Genomic DNA, 24,669 nt, shown 5'->3' on the forward strand with positions numbered 1-24,669 from the left:
CCAGGAAGTTGCCTTGGCCCAACACTCATGTTCCTTTGGCTGTTTCAGCTGCCACTTTCTCAATTAATAGGGTTTTCTGATAATTGTTGCAGCCAGAGGAGGGTCCCACCCAATCTGACGTCTTTCAGTTTGCAAAGATCCAATGTTCATCTGGCGCGTCTTGGCTGCAAAGGAGGGCTTGTCTGCATTCCAGACACAGCTAGTAACTCTCGCCTCAAATTCCAGCCCATTGGTAGTGGGGATGATCGTTATTGCTCCACACGCCAGCTGGAAGGGTGTGTTCACCTCGTAGTGCAGGGCACGCGCACTGCTTGCTTGCAGCGAGGACTAACCTAGGTCACATGTTGTTTGCCAAACTCCCATGGTGCTTTGCTGGCACTCCTAACTAAGCGCAGTGGTGTTGCGCAGGGCTGTGTGAAATGCTTTGCTGAAACTTGAGTTTGTTGCGGTGGTACCTGTCTGTCCCTCCTGGATTGCTTTGGAAACGTGGACGGGATAGGGGATGAAATACTTTTTTTGGGGGGTAGGCCCCATAGTCTGAAGCAGGAGTGGGGAAACCCACAGCCCTCCAGTTGTTGCTGGAAAAGAAATCCAGTTTTCCTCAGTAACTGTGACCAGTCCAATCCCCTTTCAAATCTGCTGGAAATTAGGTGAGCATTTGCTCCTCACTCAAGGCAGAACTGCCAACCTAGCAATTCGAAAGCTGTATGCTGGCTCCCTCAGCCAATAAAGCGAGATGAGCACCGCAACCCCAGAGTCGGCCACAACTGGACCTAATGGTCAGGGGTCCCTTTACCTTTACCAAGGCAGATGATTACATAGAAAGCAGGGCTGGGCGGTGTCAGGTTTTCAACATTGCAATGTATCACCAGCCAAACATCGCGATCTGGCGATACATCCTTCTACCCGGCACTTCCCTGAAGGGAGGGCAGCCGCTCGCCCCTCAACGGAGAAGTTTAAAGGAGTCCCCACCCTGCCTCTGGCCCACATGCCTGTATCAATTTTGTATTGGTGAAATCCTTGATATTTGTGCATGTTCACGTACTTTTAGATTAAGTGGAGCAGGGATTCATGACAGGACAACAAAAATGGATTTTGCGAGCCCATGTGCTCACTAAGAGAGACTTCCAGCCTGGGCAGGATCCTGGATGATCCAGTGTACAGGTGTCTCCCACTTACATTCTGTTTTGGTCCCCCCCCCCCCAAAGAATTTATTCATTTTATAACACAACTAAACAACACAAACAGGAAAAAACCCAATGCAAACAAATTCTTGTCTTATCCTTATTTTTTCTAAACATTGTTAGGTGGGCTTCCCCAAGTCCCCGCTATCTGATTTTCATTTTACATATATCATATTATTTTTTAAAAAAATAATATTTATTAAAGATTTTCAAATATAACAAAAAAAAGAAAAACATCCAAATTTAAGGCCTTATTTTCAATATCATCTTTCCAGGACTTCCCCCTCCCCACCCCCTCTTGTATTCCAATTCTTTCAAATAGATTCAACAAATTCTTACCCCAAATTTTAAAATTATTATCATTAACCCAATTTAAAAAATATTTTCCCATCCCCTAAAATTGACCTGTTCCCTTCCACGAGTTCCCCTCTTTAATATAAGATACAGATTAACATAAAAGAATTAAAAAAAGAATAAAATATAATTTAACACCCTTTGGATTCCAAATTTCCCTCCCCCCTTTCCCGGTTGCGTTCCCAATGTCCATCAAATCCACTGTCTCCTGGAGCTCCCACATCTGAACCATAATCTAAGCCATAATCCTTCACCAGTCCGCTTTGCCGTCTTTTTAGTAATCTTTACCGTCTTTTAATCATCTTTAATTTCAAATGTCCAATCTTAGAAAGGGTCTATCTTCCAACTTTGTCCAGTTCTTGTTTTTCTTGTTGTTCTTGATGTTCTCTCTTCTCTTTTTTTTTTCTTTTTTCCCCCCTGCTCTCCTGCACAAATGTTCTAATTCCAAAACATATATCATAATTTTTAACCATTTTTTATCACGTTTACTTTTACCATAAAAATCTTCACATTTTATCACTTACAAATAATACTATTTTAAAATACACTATCTTCTACTTCTAACCCTACAGCCTATATCTACTTCCAAAGCTATTCTAAGATTTAAATTTAAACATATTTTTTCAGATATTCTTTAAACTTCTTCCAATCTTCTTCCACCATCTCTTCTCTCTGGTCTCGGAGTCTCCCAGTCAGTTCAGCAGGTTCCATATAGTCCATCATCTTCATCTGCCATTCTTCGATAGTTGGTAAATATTTTATTTCAGTTCTTCACTAGTAATATTCTCACAGCTGTTGTGGCATACAGAAAAAAAGTAACATCCTTTTTGAGGATTTCATCCCTCCCACTTACATTCTGGGGGGGCCTGCCATGTGTAAGTGAAAAAATGTGTGCATGGGGAGCATCTTTTAAACACCCTCTCTGCCGCTCTCCCGCCAATCCAGACCCAAAAAGACTGTATCCAAAAATATTCACAACTAGAATTGAAGCTTGGGGCCGGCTGCATGATGGCTGCTGCGTTACCCTGCAAATCAGCTGCTAGGCAGGGTGTCTGAGCAGCCTAAACAAAGCCCAAGTCTCTTCAAAGCTTCCTCTGCCCTCACTGACATCCTCTTTGGGCTCCGGAGAGGGTCTCCTCATGAGCCACGAGAAAACTCCTGCTCTCTCCCGCCATTTCCAGGTTTGAATAGAATTATTTATTTTCTAGTACTGCAGGTATAGGGACACGGGTGGCGCTGTGGGTTAAACCACAGAGCCTAGGACTTGCTGATCAGAAGGTCGGTGGTTTGAATCCCTGAGACGGGCCCGTTGCTCGGTCCCTGCTCCTGCCAACCTAGCAGTTCGAAGGCACATCAAAGTGCAAGTGGATAAATAGGTACCGCTCCGGCGGGAAGGTAAACGGTGTTTCCGTGCGCTGCTCTGGTTCGCCAGAAGCAACTTGGTCATGCTGGCCACATGACCCAGAAGCTGTCTGCGGACAAATACCGGCTCCCTCGGCCAATAAAGCAAGATGAGCGCCGCAACCCCAGAGTCGGTCATGACTGAACCTAATGGTCAGGGGTCCCTTTACCTTTTTTACTGCAGGTATATGTAGTCACGCACAAGCCAATCACAGGTAAGTGGGGACATGTCTGTATTGTTCAGCTGAGAGGTTTTTCCTTCTTCATTTTCTTTCCTTCAAATAAATTTGCATTAAAAATAAATTAAGAAATGATTCGCCTTCGCCGCCACCTTAGGTGCAAATTTTCTAAATGGAAACCTCCCAGCGTGCATTGGCCATGTGTCATGAGGTCACCCTGGGTGTCTCATCCTCGATTGCCAGACAGTCTTCTTCCGTTCCGCTCCTCCACCTTTTCTCCCACAATTTGCCAACCAAAACCTCGGCTTATCGGGTTGTATGTGGAGAAAATACTCTGAGCAAGCTGTGTACCAGAAACACACACGCCACTCATTCTTAAATTATGCAAGATGAGCGGAATTTAGCACCACTCACCCTGAGGATTTTTTGTAAGGCTGGAATTTTGCTATTCCATGGTATAGAAACTGGCACGTAGTGTATGAGCAATTCTGAATTCCACTGAGCTCTTCCAAGTTTAATCATGTGGGTTGTTTTCAGAATTAATTCACTGTCTCCCCCCCCCCTTTTTTTTTTTGCTGGAAAGAGCTTTTGCCCAGGAATGCAGTCCCCTTGCTTAGTCAGAGACTCATGATAATGACTCAGCACAAATTTAGACAAAAGCGGATTTTGAAAAGCAATGTCTCAGTCGTACCCTGTGCCCCAGTTCTTCCAAATGAAATTTAATTAGCATTCCCCTAATGTGCAGTCGGTCCCACTTGCTTGTCCTTACAATGTCTGGGCAACATTCGTTAATTAAGCTTGTGTTTCTTTTTCTCCTGTTTTTAAAAATATATTTTTCCCTATCCCCAATCCTGTTTTGTTTTTGTTTTTTAATTTTTTTGCAAAGGAGATCTTTTGAGAGGAGTTGTATCAGCTGGGAATAAAATAATTTGAAATGTTGGGATGTTAAAATTTCTTTACAGTGGTACCTCAGGTTAAGTACTTAATTCGTTCCGGAGGTCCGTACTTAACCTGAAACTGTTCTTAACCTGAAGCACCACTTTAGCTAATGGGGCCTCCTGCTGCTGCTGTGCCGCTGGAGCACGATTTCTGTTCTCATCCTGAAGCAAAGTTCTTAACCCGAGGTACTATTTCTGGGTTAGCGGAGTCTGTAACCTGAAGCGTATGTAACCTGAGGTACCACTGTATTTTATAAGAGCTGTAATGTGAGGAGATATGATAGCCATCCTCAAATATCTAAAGGGCTGTCACTTGAAAGAGGGAGCAAGCTTGTTTTCTCCTGCTCTGGAAGGTAGGACTCGAACCAATGGCTTCAAGTTGCAAGAAAGTAAATTCCAATTAAATATCACATAGAACTTACTGGTGGTAAGAGCTGTTTGACAGTGGAACAGACTCCCTTGAAAGGTGATGGACTCTCCTTCATTGGAGGTTTTCAAGCAGAGGTTGGATGGTCACCTGTTATGGATGCTTTAGTTGAGATTTCTGGATTGCAGGGGGTTGGATTAGATGACCCTTGGAGTCCCTCCCACCTCTACAAAAAAAATTCTTTTTATATAAATTTTTATTAGTTTTTTAACATATCATTTTCAACAGTAATTAAACATACTTTTACATCTTATTCAATTTTTTTGACTTCCATCAGTCCTGTCTGAAAATTTTCCAATCTAATTTCTTAGTATGCATTTCTTATCTTCCCTATTACATTTCAAACTCATAACCAATATCTCTATCTTTTTCTACTTTGTAACACTTCGTATATTTCTCCTTACAAAACTTCTTGTAGTCCTACTAGCGTAATTTGTTGATTACAGTTGCTCTTCAAATAATTCATCTACTTCTTCCAAGCTTCTGTAAATCTCTGGTCCCGCAGGTTTCAAATCCTTCCTGTCATTTTGTCCAATTCTGCGTAGTCCATTAATTTCGCCTGCCATTCTTCTTTTGTCGGAATTTCTTCTTGCTTCCATTTCTGAGCTAACAGTACTTTTGTCGCTGTTGTTGCATATAAGAACAGTTTGACATCTTGTCTCTACAATTCTATGATTCTATGGAAGCTTACAGGATCTGAAAGCAGCCGAAGAAACGTGTTCCCATTTAGTTAAGGCAAATGATCAATGTATTAATGGACTGGCAGCCCCTGCAATTCACTGTTCCTTAAAATTGCAAAAGCTTTCAACCTGTGTTTTGAATATGGTTGTCTGCTTTTGCAAAGTCTGACACGGGCTGCATGCCTCTGAGCATGTACAGAGTACCCTTTCCCCCATCAGCAGAGCAACCCATTTTAACCCAAAGGGCAAACTGCTTTTCAGATCGCAACAGAATCATGACAAAAAGTAGCTTTTTAAAAAAATTAATAAATGGCAGTGTAAAAATATGGTAGTTCTCTAAATGCTTCATTCGTCCCGGAAAATGTCTTCTGTTTCTACAAATGCTGAAAGCATTAAATGCAAACCTTTGGAGGTTTCTGGCCTAGTTTTCGTGTTGTCTTGTTTGGGCAACTGAGGAAGAAAAGGAGGAAATCGTAGTAAAATCCTTGCCACGTGGCAATTGCAAAACAGTTCCAAAGTTAAGCTCGTTTAGGAAGTTCTAAGGGCGACCTCCTTGCACAGCCTGTTTGCTGAATTTCCTTGCAGAGGAGCTGAGGGAGTAGCAAAGAGCTCTGCTTTGCTGTTGCCAGGAGTTGGCCAGGGTCATGTCCTGAGCAGCTTTACGTGCAACTGGTGATGATCTGAGAGGAAGTGGAATATTAGCTGAAAAGTGAGGTTGCCTTTAGGAGAATTATTGCCACACTAGGGAATTGGAGAGGGACGTGGGTGGCGCTTTGGGTTAAACCACAGAACCTAGGACTTGCCGATCAGAAGGTTGGTGGTTCGAATCCCTGTGACGGGGTGAGCTCCCGTTGCTCGGTCCCTGCTCCTGCCAACCTAGCAGTTTGAAAGCACGTCAAAGTGCAAGTAGATAAATAGGTACCGCTCTGGCGGGAAGGTAAACGGCGTTTCCGTGCACTGCTCTGGTTCACCAGAAGCGGCTTAGTCATGCTGGCCACATGACCCGGAAGCTGTACGCTGGCTCCCTTGGCCAATAAAGCGAGATGAGCGCCACAACCCCAGAGTCGGCCACGACTGGACCTAATGGTCAGGGGTCCCTTTACCTATACTAGGGAATTGGAAAAGAGCGCCGTCACCTCTTGCTGGTTTCGTGGGGAGGAACTCCTGGGGTCCCCAAAGAGCCCACTGCCGACACACAGCCTGGACCCTCCTTTTTCTTCTACGTTGGTTGCTGGATCTGTCTCCAATCTGCAGTGTGGAGAGCTGTTGCTACCACAGAAGCCCACCAAGAAAGGGCTTTGAGCTGGTCCAAAAGAGCCTGAAGTATTCCTTAAAACTTTAATCGGAGATCACTGGTTAAGAATATGTTTTTAACTGTTTCTGAGAAGGCTTTAAAATATATATATTTTTCCTCATTATGGATGCATGAGCCAACCTGGGCTCATTCTGGAGGAAGGATGGGATATACGGAATAAGTAAATTAACATCACTATGTTACGTCAAAACTCTGCACAGTGGGGCTCTGAAAGGCAGCATGAGGTATACAAGGGACACCTCATTCTGGGAAGTGATGGAGGGAATCTAAGAAGACATATTTTGTTGTGTATCTCCTTTTATTTTAATCCCTGTCCGCCAGGATTTCAAAATGCAGTTAAGTCTGTGTGGCCTCAGTTCTCCCACCTCGAAAATGGGAATTATACTCTGTGGTAAAATAAAGGTGAAGTCTTTTGCATACGTCGGCGTCAGTCATAGATCTTTGCCTGCTCATGAGGGAAGACAACTGCGGGTTATCAAAACTTCAGTCAACAGAGGGGGGGATTTTCTGTCTGTTGTTGATTAGGAAAATAAAAGTAAAACAATAAGTTGTTTTAAAACACAGATGGGTACATCAAGCAGCACCTCTGAAGCACAATTGTTTCGTACAATATTACTTAAGATTCAATAAATGCATTGTCTTTATTTTATTTTCCTTTTCAATTTTTCTGCTCTTGGAATGACCTCATTAATAAATGAGAGAATGCAGGATTTTTGGCTCTTAGATATTTTCCTGTTGGCCGGTGTGGACCGGAGACACTTCATGCTGGGCGTCCCAGCGCTGCTTTTTAATGTTCTCTCTCTTACTCATTAACTCACTCATTCTCTCCCCCCCCACTCTCTCTCTCTCTCCACACACACACACACACACACACACACACCTTCCATGTCTTTAATAGTATAATAATAATAATTTATTATTTGTACCCCGCCCATCTGGCTGGGTTTCCCCATCCACTCTGGACGGCTTCCAACAAAGATGAAAAATACATCAAAATAGCTTTGCACAGGCCATAAATTTAACAGAATAAGCTTCTTTTGACATGGGGGATGCTATGTGGCTTCACCTGCTGAACATCTGCCTGCCTTGCGGCTCATAAAACCGTAAGAGGCCTTTTTTATGGAGGAGGTAGCATGCTTATTTCCTATTGGTCTCCATGTGTGGTCTCTTCTTGAGCCTTGCTGTCCTTGGCCTCAGTCCTTCGGCTTGCAAGATGGGAAGAAAGCCCAGCGGTAAAGAAAAAGATGGTGAGATCCTTTTGGAACGGAAGACAAAGAAAGAAAGCAAATATGATAATATAAGTGAGGGGTGGGAAACCTGTGACCTTCCACTTTCATCGTTCCTTACCATTGGCTGGGAGTTGGAGTCTAACAACATCTGGAAGGTTCCCCCCCCCCCACTGCACTGTAAATCACGTTTTTTTGGCACCGCTTTGGGTGTAAGATGATCCCTGGAAAGTGTCTCTTGTCTGTGCTGATGCTCCAATGAGTGGCTGAGACCTGGGTGAGTGTATGGCTCCAGGCAGGGCAGAGCTGGTCTGGGAGCAGGAAAAATGCCTCTCCCTCTGTCTGGGATGAGCATCCTGAATCAGTTTGCCCATGTAAGAATAGTTCTTCCCCCCCCCCCCCTTGGGATCGTGACACAACATACACACACACCCTTCCCTGTCTGCTGTCAGGTCTTTTTTACTCTCTCTCTCTCTCTCTCTCTCTCTCTCTCTCTCTCTCTTTCTCTCTCTCTCCCCCCCCTCAACTCTTATTTATTCCCTCTCTTACCCAGAGGAGGGATTTCCGAGAAGGAAGTGAATAGCCCTTATAAGGCACTATTTGTTTTCTTTCCAGGCACCTGCCAGGGGGGTCCGTCAAGCCAAAGCATTTTCCACGCTCATTAGCTGCCTTGTACTCATTCCCACTGGCTGGGCCCAGCTGTAAAGGAGGTTGGGTGGGAGGAAGAGGTTGTGAGGGGGGGGGGCGATGAGATCATCCCACGAGGAGGATATAAAAGTTTGGGTTTTGGGCTTCGCAAGAGGCTACCACTTTGCTAGTTCCCGGCAGGCCAGCACAAGGAGCTCTTGCTTATCATTTCCACGGATACCACAAATTGCTCCTCAGCTCTGAGGCGGTAATTATTGTGCCCCCAACCCCCCAACCCCCAAACGGCCAGCTTTTGATACACACACACACACCACATTTCAGCACCACAGGCTTTTGGTCCTTGCCTGGTGGGTCCTGTTATTCCTGGAAACAGCTCCATCGTTCTTTCATCGAGGGGGGTTCCTGCTACCTTGCATCCTTTGGGTAATAACTTGTTGCAGAGACCCTTCCCGGCAGCCTGTTGCCTAGCAGCCAAAGGCAGACATCCGCCATCCAGGTGAGTGAATTTGCCCCCTTGAGGCACAATATCCTCCTCCTCGCCTCTTAAGTTGTGTTCCTTTTGGGGTAAAGCAGGGGTGCTTGTTGGGGGGGGGTGTCACATTCCCATCTTGGGAGGGGTGGTGCATACTAGCAGCGGGAAGGGCCAGAAGTAAAGAGTCGACATAGGAAGAAAGGTAACTTTTATGTTTGTATAGTAATCTGTTTTATACACATGCTCTATCCGGGCAAGGAAAAGGTATGGTCAAAGTCCAAGGGCACATTCCAGCTTGGTAGAAACACTTAAGGAAGGCTGTTGAAGGGTCCAGCTCAGGATATATTCCGTATTTTTTGCTCTATAAGACTCACTTTTTCCCTCCTAAAAAGTGGAGGGGAAATGTGTGTGCATCTTATGGAGTGAATGCAGGCTGCGCAGCTATCCCAGAAGCCAGAACAGCAAGAGGGATGGCTGCTTTCACTGCGCAGCCATCCCTCTTGCTATTCTGGCTTCTGAGATTCAGAATATTTTTTTTCTTGTTTTCCTCCTCCAAAAACTAGGTGCGTCTTGTGGTCTGGTGCGTCTTATAGAGCAAAAAATACGGGTACATGTACTACCACGCCACAAGAATCCTGAGAACTGTAGTTCAGCCCGCACAGATATACAGTTCCTTAACATACTATAGTTCCCAGGATTATTTGAGGCATTCCTTAAATGCATGGGGTATGTGCAGCCTCAGGAGGGATGTTGCCTGGAGAGGGTCCTGAGGAATCTGGCAGAGAGACCTGGATGGGTACATTTGGACTCCAGGTCTGAGTTCCCCGTCTCCTTGCTCGATCCTGTAGGAGGCAGTGATGGACCCTCTGGTTCAGGAGAACTCTACTTCCAAAATCAGCAGAGGCAGATCAGATGAGGCCTGTTGCCTTCACGTCTTGCAGGTCGCTTCTGGGTACAGGGCGCTCGACTAGAATACACCCTTGGTCTGATCCAGCACCTCAGCGTTTGCAAAGGGAGAGCAGCACCCTCGTCTCACTCATCCCCCCCCCCAACTTAGGCTGTGAATGCACTGTGCATTTAAAATATATGCAAAACACATTCCCCACCCCCTCAAAATAATAATAATAATAATTCTGGGAACAGTAGTTTGTTAAGGGTGCTGGGAAATGTAGCTCTATGGGGGTAAACTACAATTCCCATAATTCTTTTTGTGAGGTCCTTTAAAAGTATGGTGTGTACGCAGCCAACACCTGGAGGGCCACAGGTTTCCTCATCCTGTGGGTTACCACTTCTGATTCAGACCTTGAATCCAGCCACAAGCATGCATAAATCTGGCTACGCACAAGCAGTCACCTCATTCAAAATAGTAATGCGTAGTGTCAGATCTGGTGGTTTAGGAATTCTGAATGTTTCACCATATGGGCTGACACAGAAAGATGCAAGGGGGGGTATTTCATTTTAGACCTGTATTTATATACAGTGGTACCTCGAGTTACAGAGGCTTCAGGTTACATACGCTTCAGGTTACAGACTCCGCTAACCCAGAAATATTACCTCGGGTTAAGAACTTTGCTTCAGGATGAGAACAGAAATCGTGCTCCAGCGGTGCGGCAGCAGCAGGAGGCCCCATTAGCTAAAGTGGTGCTTCAGGTTAAGAACAGTTTCAGGTTAAGAACGGACCTCCAGAACGAATTAAGTATTTAACCCGAGGTACCACTGTATGACTTAATATTTATAATTTATAAGCAGTGTGCATACTTTTTAAAGAACACTGTACAAAGAATAAGAACAATTAAAATAAACCCTAGAAATGGAGAAGAACCTTAAAATGCTGAAATTGGAAAGTGATTGTCAAGCACCTGCAGTTCAGCAAGGAATGGGCTGGGTAATCTTATTTCAGTCAGGAGGGTAGTTCCACAGAATTGGACCCACAGTTTTGAACACACCACTTCTGGTAGTTACGAGCCATGTCTCTGAACCGTGGTACACCACTAACCGAGACTCCCTCAAATATCTCAGTGTTTGGGCAGAGATATATGGTCTCTGTGATAGGGACGCAGGTGGCGCTGTGGGTTAAAGCCTCAGCGCCTAGGACTTGCCGATCGAAAGGTCGGCGGTTCGAATCCCTGCGGCGGGGTGCGCTCCCGCTGCTCGGTCCCAGCGCCTGCCTACCTAGCAGTTCGAAAGCACCTCCGGGTGCAAGTAGATAAATAGGGACCGCTTACCAGCGGGAAGGTAAACAGCGTTTCCGTGTGCGGCTCTGGCTCGCCAGAGCAGCGATGTCACGCTGGCCACGTGACCCGGAAGTGTCTCCGGACAGCGCTGGCCCCTGGCCTCTTAAGTGAGATGGGCGCACAACCCCAGAGTCTGTCAAGACTGGCCCGTACGGGCAGGGGTACCTTTACCTTTACCTTATATGGTCTCTGTGATAGTCTGGACCCAAGTTGTGAAGGGCTTTGTAAATTGGGTTTGTGATACCTCAGAGCATCTTAATCTCAGGGTTGTGGGTTCAAGACCCACACTGGGCAAAAGATTCCTGCATTTCAGGGGGTTGGACTAGATGACCCTTGTGGTCTCTTCCAACTCTGTGTTGATTCTATGATTCTATAAGGCAGCTTCCCATTTAAAAACAGCTCTAAAAAACGATTACCGTACTTTTGATTAACTTAAACTGCCTATGGCCTTCTGTACAAATAGTAGTTTGGGATAAGTATTTGGTTGTTTATGTATTGCATAAACACCAGCTTCTGAGTTAGGGTGGGATATTTCATTATTTATCTGTGTGACATTGTTATATGTTGAAATAATTGATTAGAAAAAAATAAACCAATAGTCCTTTGGTAATTCTCATAGAACTCCAGCCCAATGGTTGCCATTAATTTGATTCTGAATTGGTTTTAGAATGTATTTCAATTAATTGATTGTGATTTTATGTAAACTGTGTTACTTTTACTGTTGTTAGCCGCTCTGAGCCCGGCTTCGGCTGGGGAGGGCAGTATATAAATAATTTTTATTATTGTTGTTATTAAAATAAATAAAAACACCCCTATTTCCCCCTTCTCTTCCATCTGTTACCAGGAGCCATGGAAATCCCAGGGCTGTTTCTGGTAGCAGCCTGGATCCTGACCCTCTGCCCCCAGGCATCACCGACAAGCATGGGGCACCCTTTGCCCGTGCCCCTGAAAGAGAACCCCCTCTCCCCGCATCCCTCAGGGAGCAACGCCCCAGTGGGGAGCAAAGACAGGACCTCATCGCCTGCTCCGGTCAAACCTTCTCTGGATTATCCTGACGATCAACATTACGACGATTACGACTACCCTCTGACCTCAGAGCCCCAGACGCCCGGCCTCCCGCAGCCGCCCCATCACCTTTGCAAATACAACCCTTGTCAGCACCTCCAAGTGCCCTGCGCGGAGCTGAGTAGGGCTAGCGGGTGCTTGTGCCCAGGGGTCACTGGCCCAGATGTGCCCCCTGAGCCGCCCCGCCTGCAGACGGTCCACACGAGCGAGGTGGGAGCGAGCATGCGCTGGTGTGCGCCTTCTTCCACAGTCCAGGAATATCGCTTGCACTATCAGCAAGTCGGCGGGGACTTCCTCTCCGGCCCGGCCCTCAACAACACTTTCCGCTTGGCGGCTGTCTCAGGGTTGCTGCCAGATCACGAGTACCTGTTCTGCATCGTGGCATCCAACCGGGCTGGATCCAGCCCCACAGACGATGGTACCCGGCAGCACGGGCCATGCCGCCTCATCCGGACTCCTGCCCACCAAATGCCCTACGCCTACATAGCTGCAGGGCTGGCCGCCACCCTCATCCTAGTTGTCATCTCCGCCTTGGCCTGGCATTTCTGCGTCCGCAACAGGAGGAAGCATCCTCACCGCGGGTCAATGGATAACATCCTTGACGCTGAGCCAGGCCTGGACGGAGCGGCAAACATCTCTTTCCGCAGTGAGGAGCATCTCTGAGCAGGGTGTTGGCATCTATTGGCAAGATGGCATCTCTGTTGCTTCAGAGTTCGAGGCTCTGTTTCTTTGGGGCAGCTTCACTTGACGCCATTGCTTTTAAAATGCTGTGTTTGTTGCTGCCTCCAGGGTGGAAGAGGCAGCGATTTTGTGTTATCCAGGCCTTCTTTTCAGCCGGAACTCACCGGAACTCAGTTCTGGTACCTCTCAGGTGGGTGCCATTGCCATTATAAGAGATCATGTGAGGCATTCATGGTGAGTTCCGGCACCTCTTTTTCTCAGAAAAATAACACTGGTGCCATCCATGCTGTCTACACAGAGATGGCAACTGTTTTCTTCAAAGGCTCTGTCGTTTTGTGGACCTTCGCCCAGCTCTTTTCCTGCTGCCTCTGGGGCGGAAAGGGAGCGATTCTGAACTCTCAGCACTGGGGAATTTGAACCAGTCCACTCCCCTGATCTTTCATGGCATGAGAGAGGGTACACAGAGAGATCTGACCTGGACCACCATTTTGAACTGTGGTCTACCAGGGCTGGACTTGCCATTAGGCAGAATGAGGCAGCGGATTCAGGCAGTTAGGAAGCAGCAGCAAAATGTTAGAGGACAGGACAGGGCCATTCATGAACAACACTGTTCCACTGTCACCAGTGCTGAACTAATGCTCAACGTTGAGTCCAATCTGATTCTGTATGTGGATTGGACGCAGGGCCAGTGAAGGGTGTGGCCTGGGGAGAGGGGGTGTGGCCTGGGGATACTTCCAAAGGCCAGAGAGAGAGAGTTGGAGGGCCAATTCATACTCCGAGCCTGAAGTTCCTCATCACCATCCTACAACATACTGTTTCTTCTCCAGCAAAATGTCTTGGCTCAACCCTGCACTCTAAATACCACCTTTGGGGAGGGGACTGCAAAGAACTTGTGTCATCGTCACTTTTAACTCTCCCCAAGTGCCCAGTCAAAGCCCCATGGACCAGTTCAGTCAGCTCAAGAAGAAGCCATGTATTCAGATCCTGCCAAATTGTCATTTCCAATTCTTTCTTTTCTTGAAAAGGATGGCTGCTCTTGGGAGGGATGTGAAGATGGTCTTTTAAGATGTTGCGAGAATCTATGTTTATTTATGTATTTATTATCAGAGGTTTTTTTAAAAAAATAAAACAACATTACAGAGGTACAAAACTTCAGAGATATCTACAACTAGTGGTGGGGGAGAAATTTGATTCAGTTCACGTTTATAGGCGCATCTACCTCTGGGAAGAGACACAGCTCAGTGGACAGAGCTTCCGCTTGGTGGGTAGAAGGTCCCAGGTTCAATCCCTGGCGTCTCCAGTTAGGGTTGGGAAATACTCCTGGTATGAAATCCTGGAGAGCTGCTGCCAGTCAATGTAAGCAATACTGAGCTAGATGGGACACTGGTCTAACTCAGTATATAGGAGTTTCCTATGTTCCTACCTAATTTGCAACTTTCCCAAAACAAAGCTCAAAAACAGTCCTGTTGTTTGAAATTTGTACTTCTCTGAATTTTGCTGAGCAGTTCTCCAAGTCATGTGTAGAAAAATGCTTATGCTAGATTGAAGCGTGCCTAAAATGCATACATCTGTAGGGGGGGAAGCATTACAAATGCATTGTATTAGAGGAAATTGATTTACACAAATGCTTATATTAGACACAATTGCACACCAGCATGTGTGCATAAGGAGGAATTCGACTAACATGTTGATCAATTTTAATGAGTACAAACTGATATTGAAATGGGGAGAACTGAATTTAAAATGAGAAAAATGAGAAAAAACAAAATGGCAGATTTGCTCTTTCGATGCTCACTCCAAGCCAGATATTCTCATAACTGCACATTGGTGTTAGTTGATTGTCGCTGGAAGAATCGGAGTAGAGCAAAATCCTGAACTGTCATTTCCTGGAATGCCTTCGTTCCTTATTTATCTCTTCTTTCCAGAGCACCTCAGATGAGTTTTGGCAGCCTTATCCAATCTGCTGCCCATCCCTTTCAATGTTTTGGAACTACAACTCCCAACAGGCAGAGCCAGCCTGGTGAGTTGTAGTCCAAACCATCTGGAGGGCACCAAATTGAAGAAAGCGGAAACTGGAACGTGGTTGACTCTTTCCTGACACACACACACGTGTCGTTGCATCAGGACTTGAGTTTCCGTTGGCGGCTGTCCTTGGCAGAGTTCACAGGCTTTTGAGCTGTGTCCTGGAAAACTCAGTGTTTTCCAGATGTGCGTTGCTGAAGGAAGGCATGGGAACAGTGGGAATTTGGGAGTGCCTGCCTCTTGGCCGAGCTGGGACAACATGTACCCATAGGCCTCTGGGAATATGGTAGGGTTGAGGAGGTGGGGACTTTCCCTCCCTGAGCATCTCTTGGATGCCTGCCTACCTCAAAAAGCAGATGTGAGAAAGTCTTCCCAGAGTGAGGCCTGTCCTGTCTTGGGTTCTGAGTCAAACGTGGCCCCATCTGCACCATGCATTTAAAGCAGTATCATACAACTTCCATGGCTTCCCCTCCAAAATCCTGGGAACTGTAGTTTGTTAAGGGTGCTGAGAGCGTTTAGGAGACCCCTGTTTCTCTCACTGAGCTACAATTCCCCAAGTGGTTTAAGAGTCCATACCTCTTCCCGGGGAACTCTGGGAATTGTAGTCCTGTGAGAGGAATTAGCAGGGAAGAGTTTTGGACCCCATCTGCACCCTGCTTCATACCACTTTAAATAGTTATGTTTCCCCCCAAAATAATCCTGGGAATTGTCATTGGTTAAGGGTGCTGAGAGTTGATAAGAGGTCCCTAATCCCCTCACAGACCTACAATTCTCACAGTTCCTTGGGGAGAGGGATTAACGGTTAAACTGGAACTATACATCTGTGAGTGGAATAGGGAGCCAATGGTCTGACTCAGTATAAGATAGCTTCCTGTGTTCCTTTAAATGTCTTAATGCAGACCTCTGTAAATAAGAAGTAAATTTGCATGGATGCTTAGATGAGGTTTAATTTCTTCACACCATCGTCAGTAATGCCCTCTTTGACCCGGGCATCGAAGGTGATGTAAACAAGGCAACATATCTTTGTGAAATTCCTGCTTCTTGTTGGCAGGAAATGGTTGGCATGAAAACATACGCAACAAGTTCCCCTTCGGACGGATCAGTCACATCTGCGTGTGCCGGCACACTCAGGCAGAGCAACGGCCAGCAAATTGTTGCGCAGCACAATCACATTCATTGTTGGTTTCAACACCACCTTCAGTCAGCGGGGGAAACCTTGTGACTGCGCACACACCACACACTTAGAGCACATCCCCCCTGCACAAAGCATCCTGGGAACTGTAGTTGGTTATGGGTGTTGGGAATTGTCGTTCCTACAGGATTCTTTGGCACCAACTTGTTCTCACAGACAGGCCAGACCCACAAGCAGGGCGCCTGATGTGGATTGTAAGGTAGAGGCCAGGTTGGTGTGAACAACCTGACCCCAAACCAGGGCTTTCTTCAGTCAGAACTGACCAGACAGAACTCAGTTCTGGCACCTCTCAGGTGGTTGCCATTGCCATCAGTGGCGTAGCGTGGGGGTGCAGGGGGGGCCGGCCGCACCGGGCGCAACATCTGGGGGTTAGGGTTAGGGGGCGCAAATTACTTGCCTTGCCCCGGGTGCTGACAACCCACGCTACGCCACTGATTGCCATTTTAAGAGAACAAGGGAGGTGTTCATGGAGAGATCCGGCACCTCTTTTTCCAGAAAAATAGCACTGCCCAAAACCATTTTGGGCAGGGGTGAAGAACCTTTTTATTCCTAGAGGCCACATTCCTTTCCTGGGGGCACATGTCTGTGGTGGGCAATGCCAGAGGCAAAAGTGGATTGGTCAACAAACCTAAAATATACCCTTATACCCTTAGGCCAGTTTGTACACACACCTCTCCAGTCAGGCAAGGAAGAAGCACTATCAAAGTTTGAAGACATCCCAGTCAGGCAAAAACACTTGAGGGCTATAAGCTTTAAGACTTAATTAGGTAGAAAAAGAGACCGTTAATGGTCAGATTAGTTTCTTTGTGAAGCAAATAGGCTAGGCCAGGTCTGCTCCTTATCCACTTTGTAATGTAAACTGGAGCCACTATGTTTGGATCTACTGACTGAAGAGATGGAAGATAGTTCTGAAATAAGAGATGAAATAAAAAAACCTAGTCAGGTCTGTTCATTATCCACTTTGTTATGCAAACTTGGGCAAAGGCATTTGAAAGCTGAAGATATTTCTGGAAGAAGAGCTAAAGAAGGGTTTGGGGAGCATTTTTGATACCCTGGCTGGAGATGTATTTGCTCAGCATCAGGGCATTGGAGAGTCCTGGAGGACCATGGTAGTGTTTTCATCAGCCCATCTACATGTGGGTGAACCTGTTTTCTCCTTTACAGAAGACAGTCCTCTTTTTGACAGGCTGTCTGGTCGAAACTCCCTGCCCATAGAAAGATAGCATAGAAGGAACAGCATTAAGCAAACCATTTTTTTACATTCAACCAAGAGCACTTACTAGGTGTGGGTGGCAAAGGGAGGAAAGGGAATACAAAAGGAGAATTACCTGGATGCCAAGATCCAGGTTTGGGACAATAACTATTTGATGAGAGAACCCCATCAATTAGCTAAAATCACAAAATATGCAGCAAAGGAAAGCATGGCAATATCAGCCCTTAGACCTTTTATAATATGCCATTGTGAGTTCCAAAATAGTCCACCCCATCATAGAAAAATACAAGGTTGGTAAGTTAAAAATGGTTTACTTACAAACTCTTCAAATGTCAGGTTCATGTGCCCTTCTATACATCAGTCAGAAAACGCAGGCGATACAACTTGGCTTAGTTTCAGTGTTGAAAGTTCTATTGGTATAGATAGAACACGATAATGGCTTGTTAGAGCCATGCAGTCTGAGCTTGGAACAACCATCTCAGGCCTCTTTACATGCTGAGCTTCTTGGGTAGAAGGCCTGGTTACCTGGTTCCTCCCAAGGTAAGTCTGGCAGGACAGCTTACTCTATGGTTTTAACCCCTGCATGTATTAGTTCGACTTAAAATCTCTTTCCTGTAGAGAAAACCTGCAGTTTAGTGCTGAACTGGAGCAAACGGCAATTGGATTTTCCCAGTATTGGGAAGCTTTTAATGTCTAATGTATTGTATATTATTTTATATTCTGTTGCACGCCGCCCAGGGTGGCTGGGGCAACCCAGTCAGATGGGAGGGGTACAAGTAATGAACTGTCGTTGTTCCAATTTATTGCTAAGGAACAGGTTTTCCGGCCAGAGAAAAGGCAAAACTGCTAGAAATTGTGCCCCGAATGCACAGGACAAGGGGGAAAGCACTTGGAGAAGCAGAAGCGTGGACAAGCCCTCTCAGCGTTCTACAAAGTCCAAAGTATTTTAGGTTGCGAACACCACCCGGGGCAGTGTTCTGGCTGAACACATAAACCCTCTCCCTTGTAAATCCTTGTCTGTTTATGCTTTTCCTGAATGTTTCCTCCTCCTTTGTTGCTCTATGCCAGGGACAAGAGTGAATCATATGTCTCTTTTTAAAACTTGGATTACGTTGTTCCCCTACCCCCACCCATAAATTCTGGAGAGCGGGACTGTGTAGGAAGTGTTTATAGCCTTGGGAAGGTGGGGTGAGTGGGGAGGTTGTTTTTTGAGACATAAACAGTCTAGGACTCAACACACGAGGTCATACTGCGTTGGGCTTGAGCACGCTCACAAACATGTGCGCCATTCATGCGCAGAAACCCACCAGGTCTTGATTTAGATCCCAGATGAGTACACGTTCATGTAACACTCAAAAGTTTTTCTCTCACACATGTACAACACAGGAAATCCATCATCAGAGTTATGTAATTTTTAAAAAATGTTGACTTCAAGCAACTGAGGGGCTCTGATTTTCATTAGAGCAGCAGCAACAAGCAGAGAAATGGGAGACAGGTTAAATTAATGCTGGCCATGTTCCACTTTTCCCTATCAAAATTAAAGACTCCCGTAACTAGGGATGGACAAAGTTGACAGTTATGGTTTCTCCTTTTGACAATCTTTTGACATCTGTTTGCGAATTTGTTTTTTAAGAATTCCTTGTGAATATTCATCAGCATTTCAGTGCAGTTTTTCCTAATATACATTGTTTTTATATGCAATTTTGTCTAATATTTGAGAGCCAGTGTGGTGTAGTGGTTAAGAGCGGTAGTCTTGTAATCTGGTGAACCGGGTTCGCGTCTCCGCTCCTCCATGTTCAGCTGCTGGGTGACCTTGGGCCAGTCACACTTCTTTGAAGTCTCTCAGCCCCACTCACCTCAGAGAGTGTTTGTTGTGGGGGAGGAAGGGAAAGGAGAATGATAGCCGCTTTGAGACTCCTTCAGGTAGTGATAAAGCGGGATATCAAATCCAAACTCTTCTTCTTCTAAACTCTAATATACACATTTTCTTTTGCAAAGCAATCTTAAGAACATAAGAGCCACCTGTTGGACCAGGCCAATGGCAATTCTAGTTCAGCATCTTTTCTCACAGTGGCCAACCAGCTGCCTGTGCAAAGCCCTCAAACAGGACCTGAGTGCAAGAACATTATCCCCACCCCCACCCTGTGATTTCCAGAAACTGGTATTGAGAAGCATTACCACCCCCAGCCAAGGAAGCAGAGCATAGCTATTGTTAAGTTGTTGGTGAACATATCAGACGACACAGCAATTCTTCAAACAGCTCTTGTTTATTCACAGGCCAGAACAGAACAGAACTGAAGGGTTCAGCCAGCCTGCTTATATAGAGCTCCACTAGAACGCAACAGTAACCATTTTCTGTAACTATCCAATCACTGAACGTCACTTTCAATCCCTTATTTGCATATGTGGACCTGAGTGCAAACTATCTACGGTATCCCCATGCTGGCCCAGGGCAAGAACTTCAGTACATAGCAGCTATCATGACTAGTAGCCATGAATTTGTTGGATCCTCATTTAAAGCCATTCTAAGTTGGTGGCCATAACTTCCTCCTGTGGAAGTGAGTTCCAAAGTTTGACCAAGTATTCTTTTGCATTTCAGTGCACACTTTATCCCAATATATGCATCTTTTTTACACTTTCATTAGCTGGAGAACTGAATTATGCAATTCAGAGAGCTGTGAATTTTGATGGAGGGTTGTGTTTCAGTTCACAAATTGTTTCAGATCAGTGTGAATCTAGTAGGTTAGCCTTTAAAAACTAATCCAGTTTCTGTCCCATCCTTACCTGCAGCTAATTCTGTTAAGTTGTGGGTGAACATATCAGACGACACAGCGATTCTTCAAACAGCTCTTATTTATTCACAGGCCTGAACAGAACTGAACTGAAGGGTTCAGCCAGCCTGCTTATATAGAGCTCCAGTACAACGTAACTGAGGGACGCAGGTGGCGCTGTGGGTTAAACCACAGAGCCTAGGGCTTGCCAATCAGAAGGTCGGCGGTTCGAATCCCCGTGACGGGGTGAGCTCCCATTACTCGGTCCCTGCTCCTGTCAACCTAGCAGTTCGAAAGTACGTCAAAGTGCAAGTGGATAAATAGGTATTGCTCCGGCAGGAAGGTAAACGGAGTTTCTGTGCGCTGCTCTGGTTCGCCAGAGGCGGCTTAGTGATTCTGGACACATGACTCGGAAGCTGTACGCCGGCTCCCTCGGGCCAAGAAAGCGAGATGAGCGCTGCAACCCCAGAGTCTGTCACAACTAGACCTAATGGTCAGGGATCCCTTCACCTTTACCTTTACAATGCAACTGTAGCAATTTTCTGTAACTATCCAATCACTGAACATCACTTTCAATCCCTTATTTGCATATGTGGACCTGAGGGAAAACTATCTACAGTATCCCCCTGCTGGCCCAGGGTGAGAACTTCAGTACATAACAGATTCAAAGATGATTGTGTGCGTACCCCACACAGTTCCTCTCAACATCTAATTGCAAGTCGGCCATAATGTTATTTTAGCCCTTACGCATAGGCCGCCCCAGCCAAGCCTTATTTGCAGCAGGACTTAAGAGATCATTCTTTATTACATTTTTATCCTCCCTTTCCTCCAGAGCTGTGGAGGTAGCCCACATGCTGATTCTTCCTCTCCTTTTAACCTCCCACTGACAACCCTGTGAGGCAGGTTGCGCTGTGGGACAGCAACTAGGCCCAGGCCAACCAGTTAATTTCCTGGTTGGGGTGGAATTAAATTCAGGACAGGCAAAAGACAAAAGAAAGTACTTCACACAGTGTGTATAGTTCAACTTCCCCCTGTTCTGGGATGTGAGGGATAAGAAGCCACCATTTTGGAAATCAATCCTCCTTATAAAGCAAATCTGTTTGTGTGTTTGTCTTTTTTAAAAAAGGCTTCATTGAGCAAATTCACTTGGAGGCATCTCAATTGGTTTGTTGGCATCAGAAGAGCATTCCCATGCTCCATTCATAGGGGGTTTTGTTTTCTTTTCCTTGCTTCTTTCATATCAAGTTTTTTCCCCTTCCACCCAGCTGAGACTTCCAGTAAAATTAGGAAGACAGCTGTTTGGCAGGAATGTAAAAGTCTAATTCCCAAGTGCAGCTTGCCATCCGTAAACAGATTTGGGATTTTTCCTTGATCACATGGAAACATGAATTGGAAGATGACTCGATCAAAAGGGATAAATGACTATTTATTTCTGCATTGAAGAGAATTTTTCAAAACAACCCCTGGAACTGAGAGTGTTGTATCTATGCCATATGTCTGGGACTTCAAAAAAACAGCTCAACAGGTTTGGGGCATCCTGGTTTTTACTCTTCAAAGTATGGCAACCCTCAAAGTCAGCACAGGCTGTGGGGGTGGAAGCCCAATGCCCCAATCAGCTGCACGAGTAAGAGGACCCCAAATTAATAGGATATTGTAATGCTTCTAAAAGGGACGCTGGTGGCGCTGTGGGTTAAACCACAGAGCCTAGGACTTGCTGATCAGAAGGTTGGCGGTTCGAATCCCCACGACGAGGTGAGCTCCCGTTGCTCGGTCCCTGCTCCTGCCCACCTAGCAGTTCAAAAGCACGTCAAAGTGCAAGTAGATAAATAGGTACCGCTCCAGCGGGAAGGCAAACGGCATTTCCGTGCGCTGCTCTGGTTCACCAGAAGCAGCTTAGTCATGCTGGCCACATGACCCAGAAGCTGTACGCCGGCTCCCTTAGCCAATAAAGCGAGATGAGCGCCGCAACCCCAGAGTCGGTCACGACTGGACCTAATGGTCAGGGGTCCCTTTACCTTTACCTAATGCTTCTAAATGCCAGTAGTATAGCCTTCAAGTGTCCCAAATATCTAGGGAGAATCCCAGAATAACAAAAGCCATCCTGGTTTCTGATTTTACCCTGGAATGTCCCCATTTCCCCCGCCAGAGTGGCAATTTCGTCCCAATAATCATGCAAATAAAGACCGCTTTTTCTAACTCCACATACACATTCTATATTTGCACTTAACTGCCTTGCGGTCCGCATTACGCTCTTATTTTTAGCCTGGCAATGTTAGCACTGGAGGATCAAGGAATGCAGAAACCATTGCCAGTTGGGCAAGCAAGCCACAAGCAGGTGGCATACAAAGCCGCTTTGATTCTCCGTCCTCTCCCTGACTCAAAACAAACTCTGTTTAGCTTGTGTGTGTTTGCTACCAAGATATCAAGTCTGAATTAGCTTCGTTCTCTCACTGGGGCAATAAAGCTGTGACTGGGCTATGTCGCCTTGGTCTGCAGGGGGCAGTTCAAATTACGGATCGACATCCCTGCACATAGAAGACTAGCACATCAAGAAGCACCCTTCTCTCTGAGATGCTAAGGAGGCGCCAATGTCGCACTCTACCCCAATCTCTGCCTGGTGTGAGATTCCAGGTGCCTATCCAGGGTCCAGTTTGGCACCAGCTTGGCTGCAGGAGTTGCCAGAAGGTGCCATCCTACTGCCTTAGGGACTCTACTCCAGATTTTGTAGGGTTTTTTTTCCTTAGCCTTTTATTTTTCCCAAAGTCATCCCACAAGGCAGCAGAGGTTTAGTATCAAGAGTTTTTTCTTTTCCTAGATGGGCTACCTGCCCTGGCTGATGTGTCCCATCACCACCTTCCTTCTGGGGAGAATACTGCTAGTACAACACAACAGTGGTACCTCGGGTTACAGACGCGTCAGGTTACAGACTCCGCTAACCCAGAAATAGTACCTCGGGTTAAGAACTTTGCTTCAGGATGAGAACAGAAATTGTGCAGCGGCAGCAGGAGGCCCCATTAGCTAAAGTGGTGCTTCAGGTTAAGAACAATTTCAGGTTAAGAACAGACCTCCAGAACGAATTAAGTTCTTAACCCGAGGTACCACTATATATTTTATAAAATATGCATTTTCTCATTTTGATTTTTTTTAATGGTGTTTTATGGGATTCCTACCAGCCCCCTGATTTTATTCTAATATGCTACCTACCACCTTGATACGTTTTTGTGGAAGTTCAGATTATAAATACATGAAGAATTGCGATGATGTTCTAATCTGGAACGGCCTGGAAAGTCTAGTGTGAAGGAAAGTGACATTCCAAAAATTCTTTCAGTGGGTTCCGCCATCGCCTCTTACAGAAGTTCCTTGTTCACTCGTTACCCGTCTATGAAGGAAGCTTCTGTTCGGTACCTATTTTCCTTGGTCAAAAAGCCAGAGGGGCTTTGGAGACCATCACATTGGGGCCCCAGGCACATATTTCTTCAGGATTGACTGAAGCCAAGCCAATCTCACCCACCTCAGATGGACGGATGTTTATATGCCCTTCATTAAAATTATGAACGTCAAGTGCTGGAGCTTTTACAAACAAGATTCCATTTGAGTGTTTTGTTCTGCAACTCAGACAGTCTGGGAAGGAGTCAGAACTTACGGCTGTTGCTAAAACTTCATTAGTCTGTCCTTTTCCATCCCCCTGGCAGCCAAAAAGGGGTATGAAATTTCTACCACACCCTTTCTGTGCAAATTAGACTGAGTAGACAGGCCGTGCTGCTTGTTTGAAGTACATTTAAAGCACACAAACACCCCCAAAATTATGGAAACAGTTGTTTTTAAGGCAGTTGTAGCCCTATTAGGGGTAAACTACAGCCCCCAGGATCCTACTTTTGGGAGAGTGATTTAAATGTATGGCGTATATGCAGCCTTAAAATTCTGGTGCCCTGTCTCTATCCAACCCTTCCCTGAATGCTGTCCAGCATTTCCTATAACTGAAATGTGGACATGGTTGTAACCTGCTGTGCAGCTGAGGGAGCCAGAGACAAAATGGGCAGAGCAACTATTGTAATTTTTACCTTTGCAGAGTAGGGTAGTTTCTACACACATAAGGCTCTTCAAAACTTGCCCTTGAATCAGAACAAACGGATTGACGTTTGTTATGATTGAGAGATAAGCAGTGGGTTTTCCTGGGGAAAGAGGCGGACCAAATGGACATGCAGAAGTGTGGACAAGCCCTTAATCCCACACCCTTCTCTATCTTCTACCCAGGCAAGCAAGAGGCATTGTTAGAGTTCCAGCCAGGAAAAAAAACACTTAAGGGGGGGAGTGAAGCTAAGCCAGTGCGGTGAGTGACCTGCGGAGACTCCCAAGGGCCAGAGTGAAATAGATTATTGCATATATTAGTATTGTGCAGTTTGAAGCAACTGGATGAGTGAAAACGAAGTCCTTTTGGAATGAAGCATTGGCCAAAGCCATGAAAATATTATTCAAAGTTTACTTGTGTAACTTTCTTTAAAACATAACAAAAACCAGTATTTTCAGAAATAACTTTAAATGAGGGTTACCATATGTCTAAAAGTGAAAATCCAGATACAAAAGTTGTTCAGCTTTTTTTCTTTCTTTCAACATGGGGGGGGGGAGAGGTATTTTTGAGGATATTCGCCAAAATCTACACATTCCAA

The 24,669-nt window shown here is 45.7% G+C and overlaps 1 protein-coding gene across 2 annotated transcripts; it reads left to right on the top strand.

The window, feature by feature from the left end:
* Positions 1-8,447: 8,447 nt before the first annotated feature.
* Positions 8,448-14,686, top strand: LRRN4CL (LRRN4 C-terminal like). Of its 2 annotated transcripts, XR_013834051.1 has the most exons (3): positions 8,448-8,848; positions 11,903-14,097; positions 14,144-14,686. XR_013834051.1 is itself a non-coding variant. In XM_079958400.1 (2 exons), exon 2 carries the CDS (start codon positions 11,908-11,910, stop codon positions 12,784-12,786), a length of 879 nt encoding a protein of 292 aa, XP_079814526.1. In that variant the 5' UTR covers positions 8,448-8,848; positions 11,903-11,907; the 3' UTR covers positions 12,787-14,686. The 2 variants fall into 2 exon arrangements, 1 of the variants encoding a protein (XP_079814526.1); XM_079958400.1 differs by having other exon boundaries at positions 11,903-14,686.
* The last annotated feature ends 9,983 nt before the right edge of the window (positions 14,687-24,669 follow it).

This window comes from Podarcis cretensis (assembly GCF_951804945.1).
Source record: "Podarcis cretensis genome assembly, chromosome: 16".
Classification (NCBI taxonomy): Eukaryota; Metazoa; Chordata; class Lepidosauria; order Squamata; family Lacertidae; genus Podarcis; species Podarcis cretensis.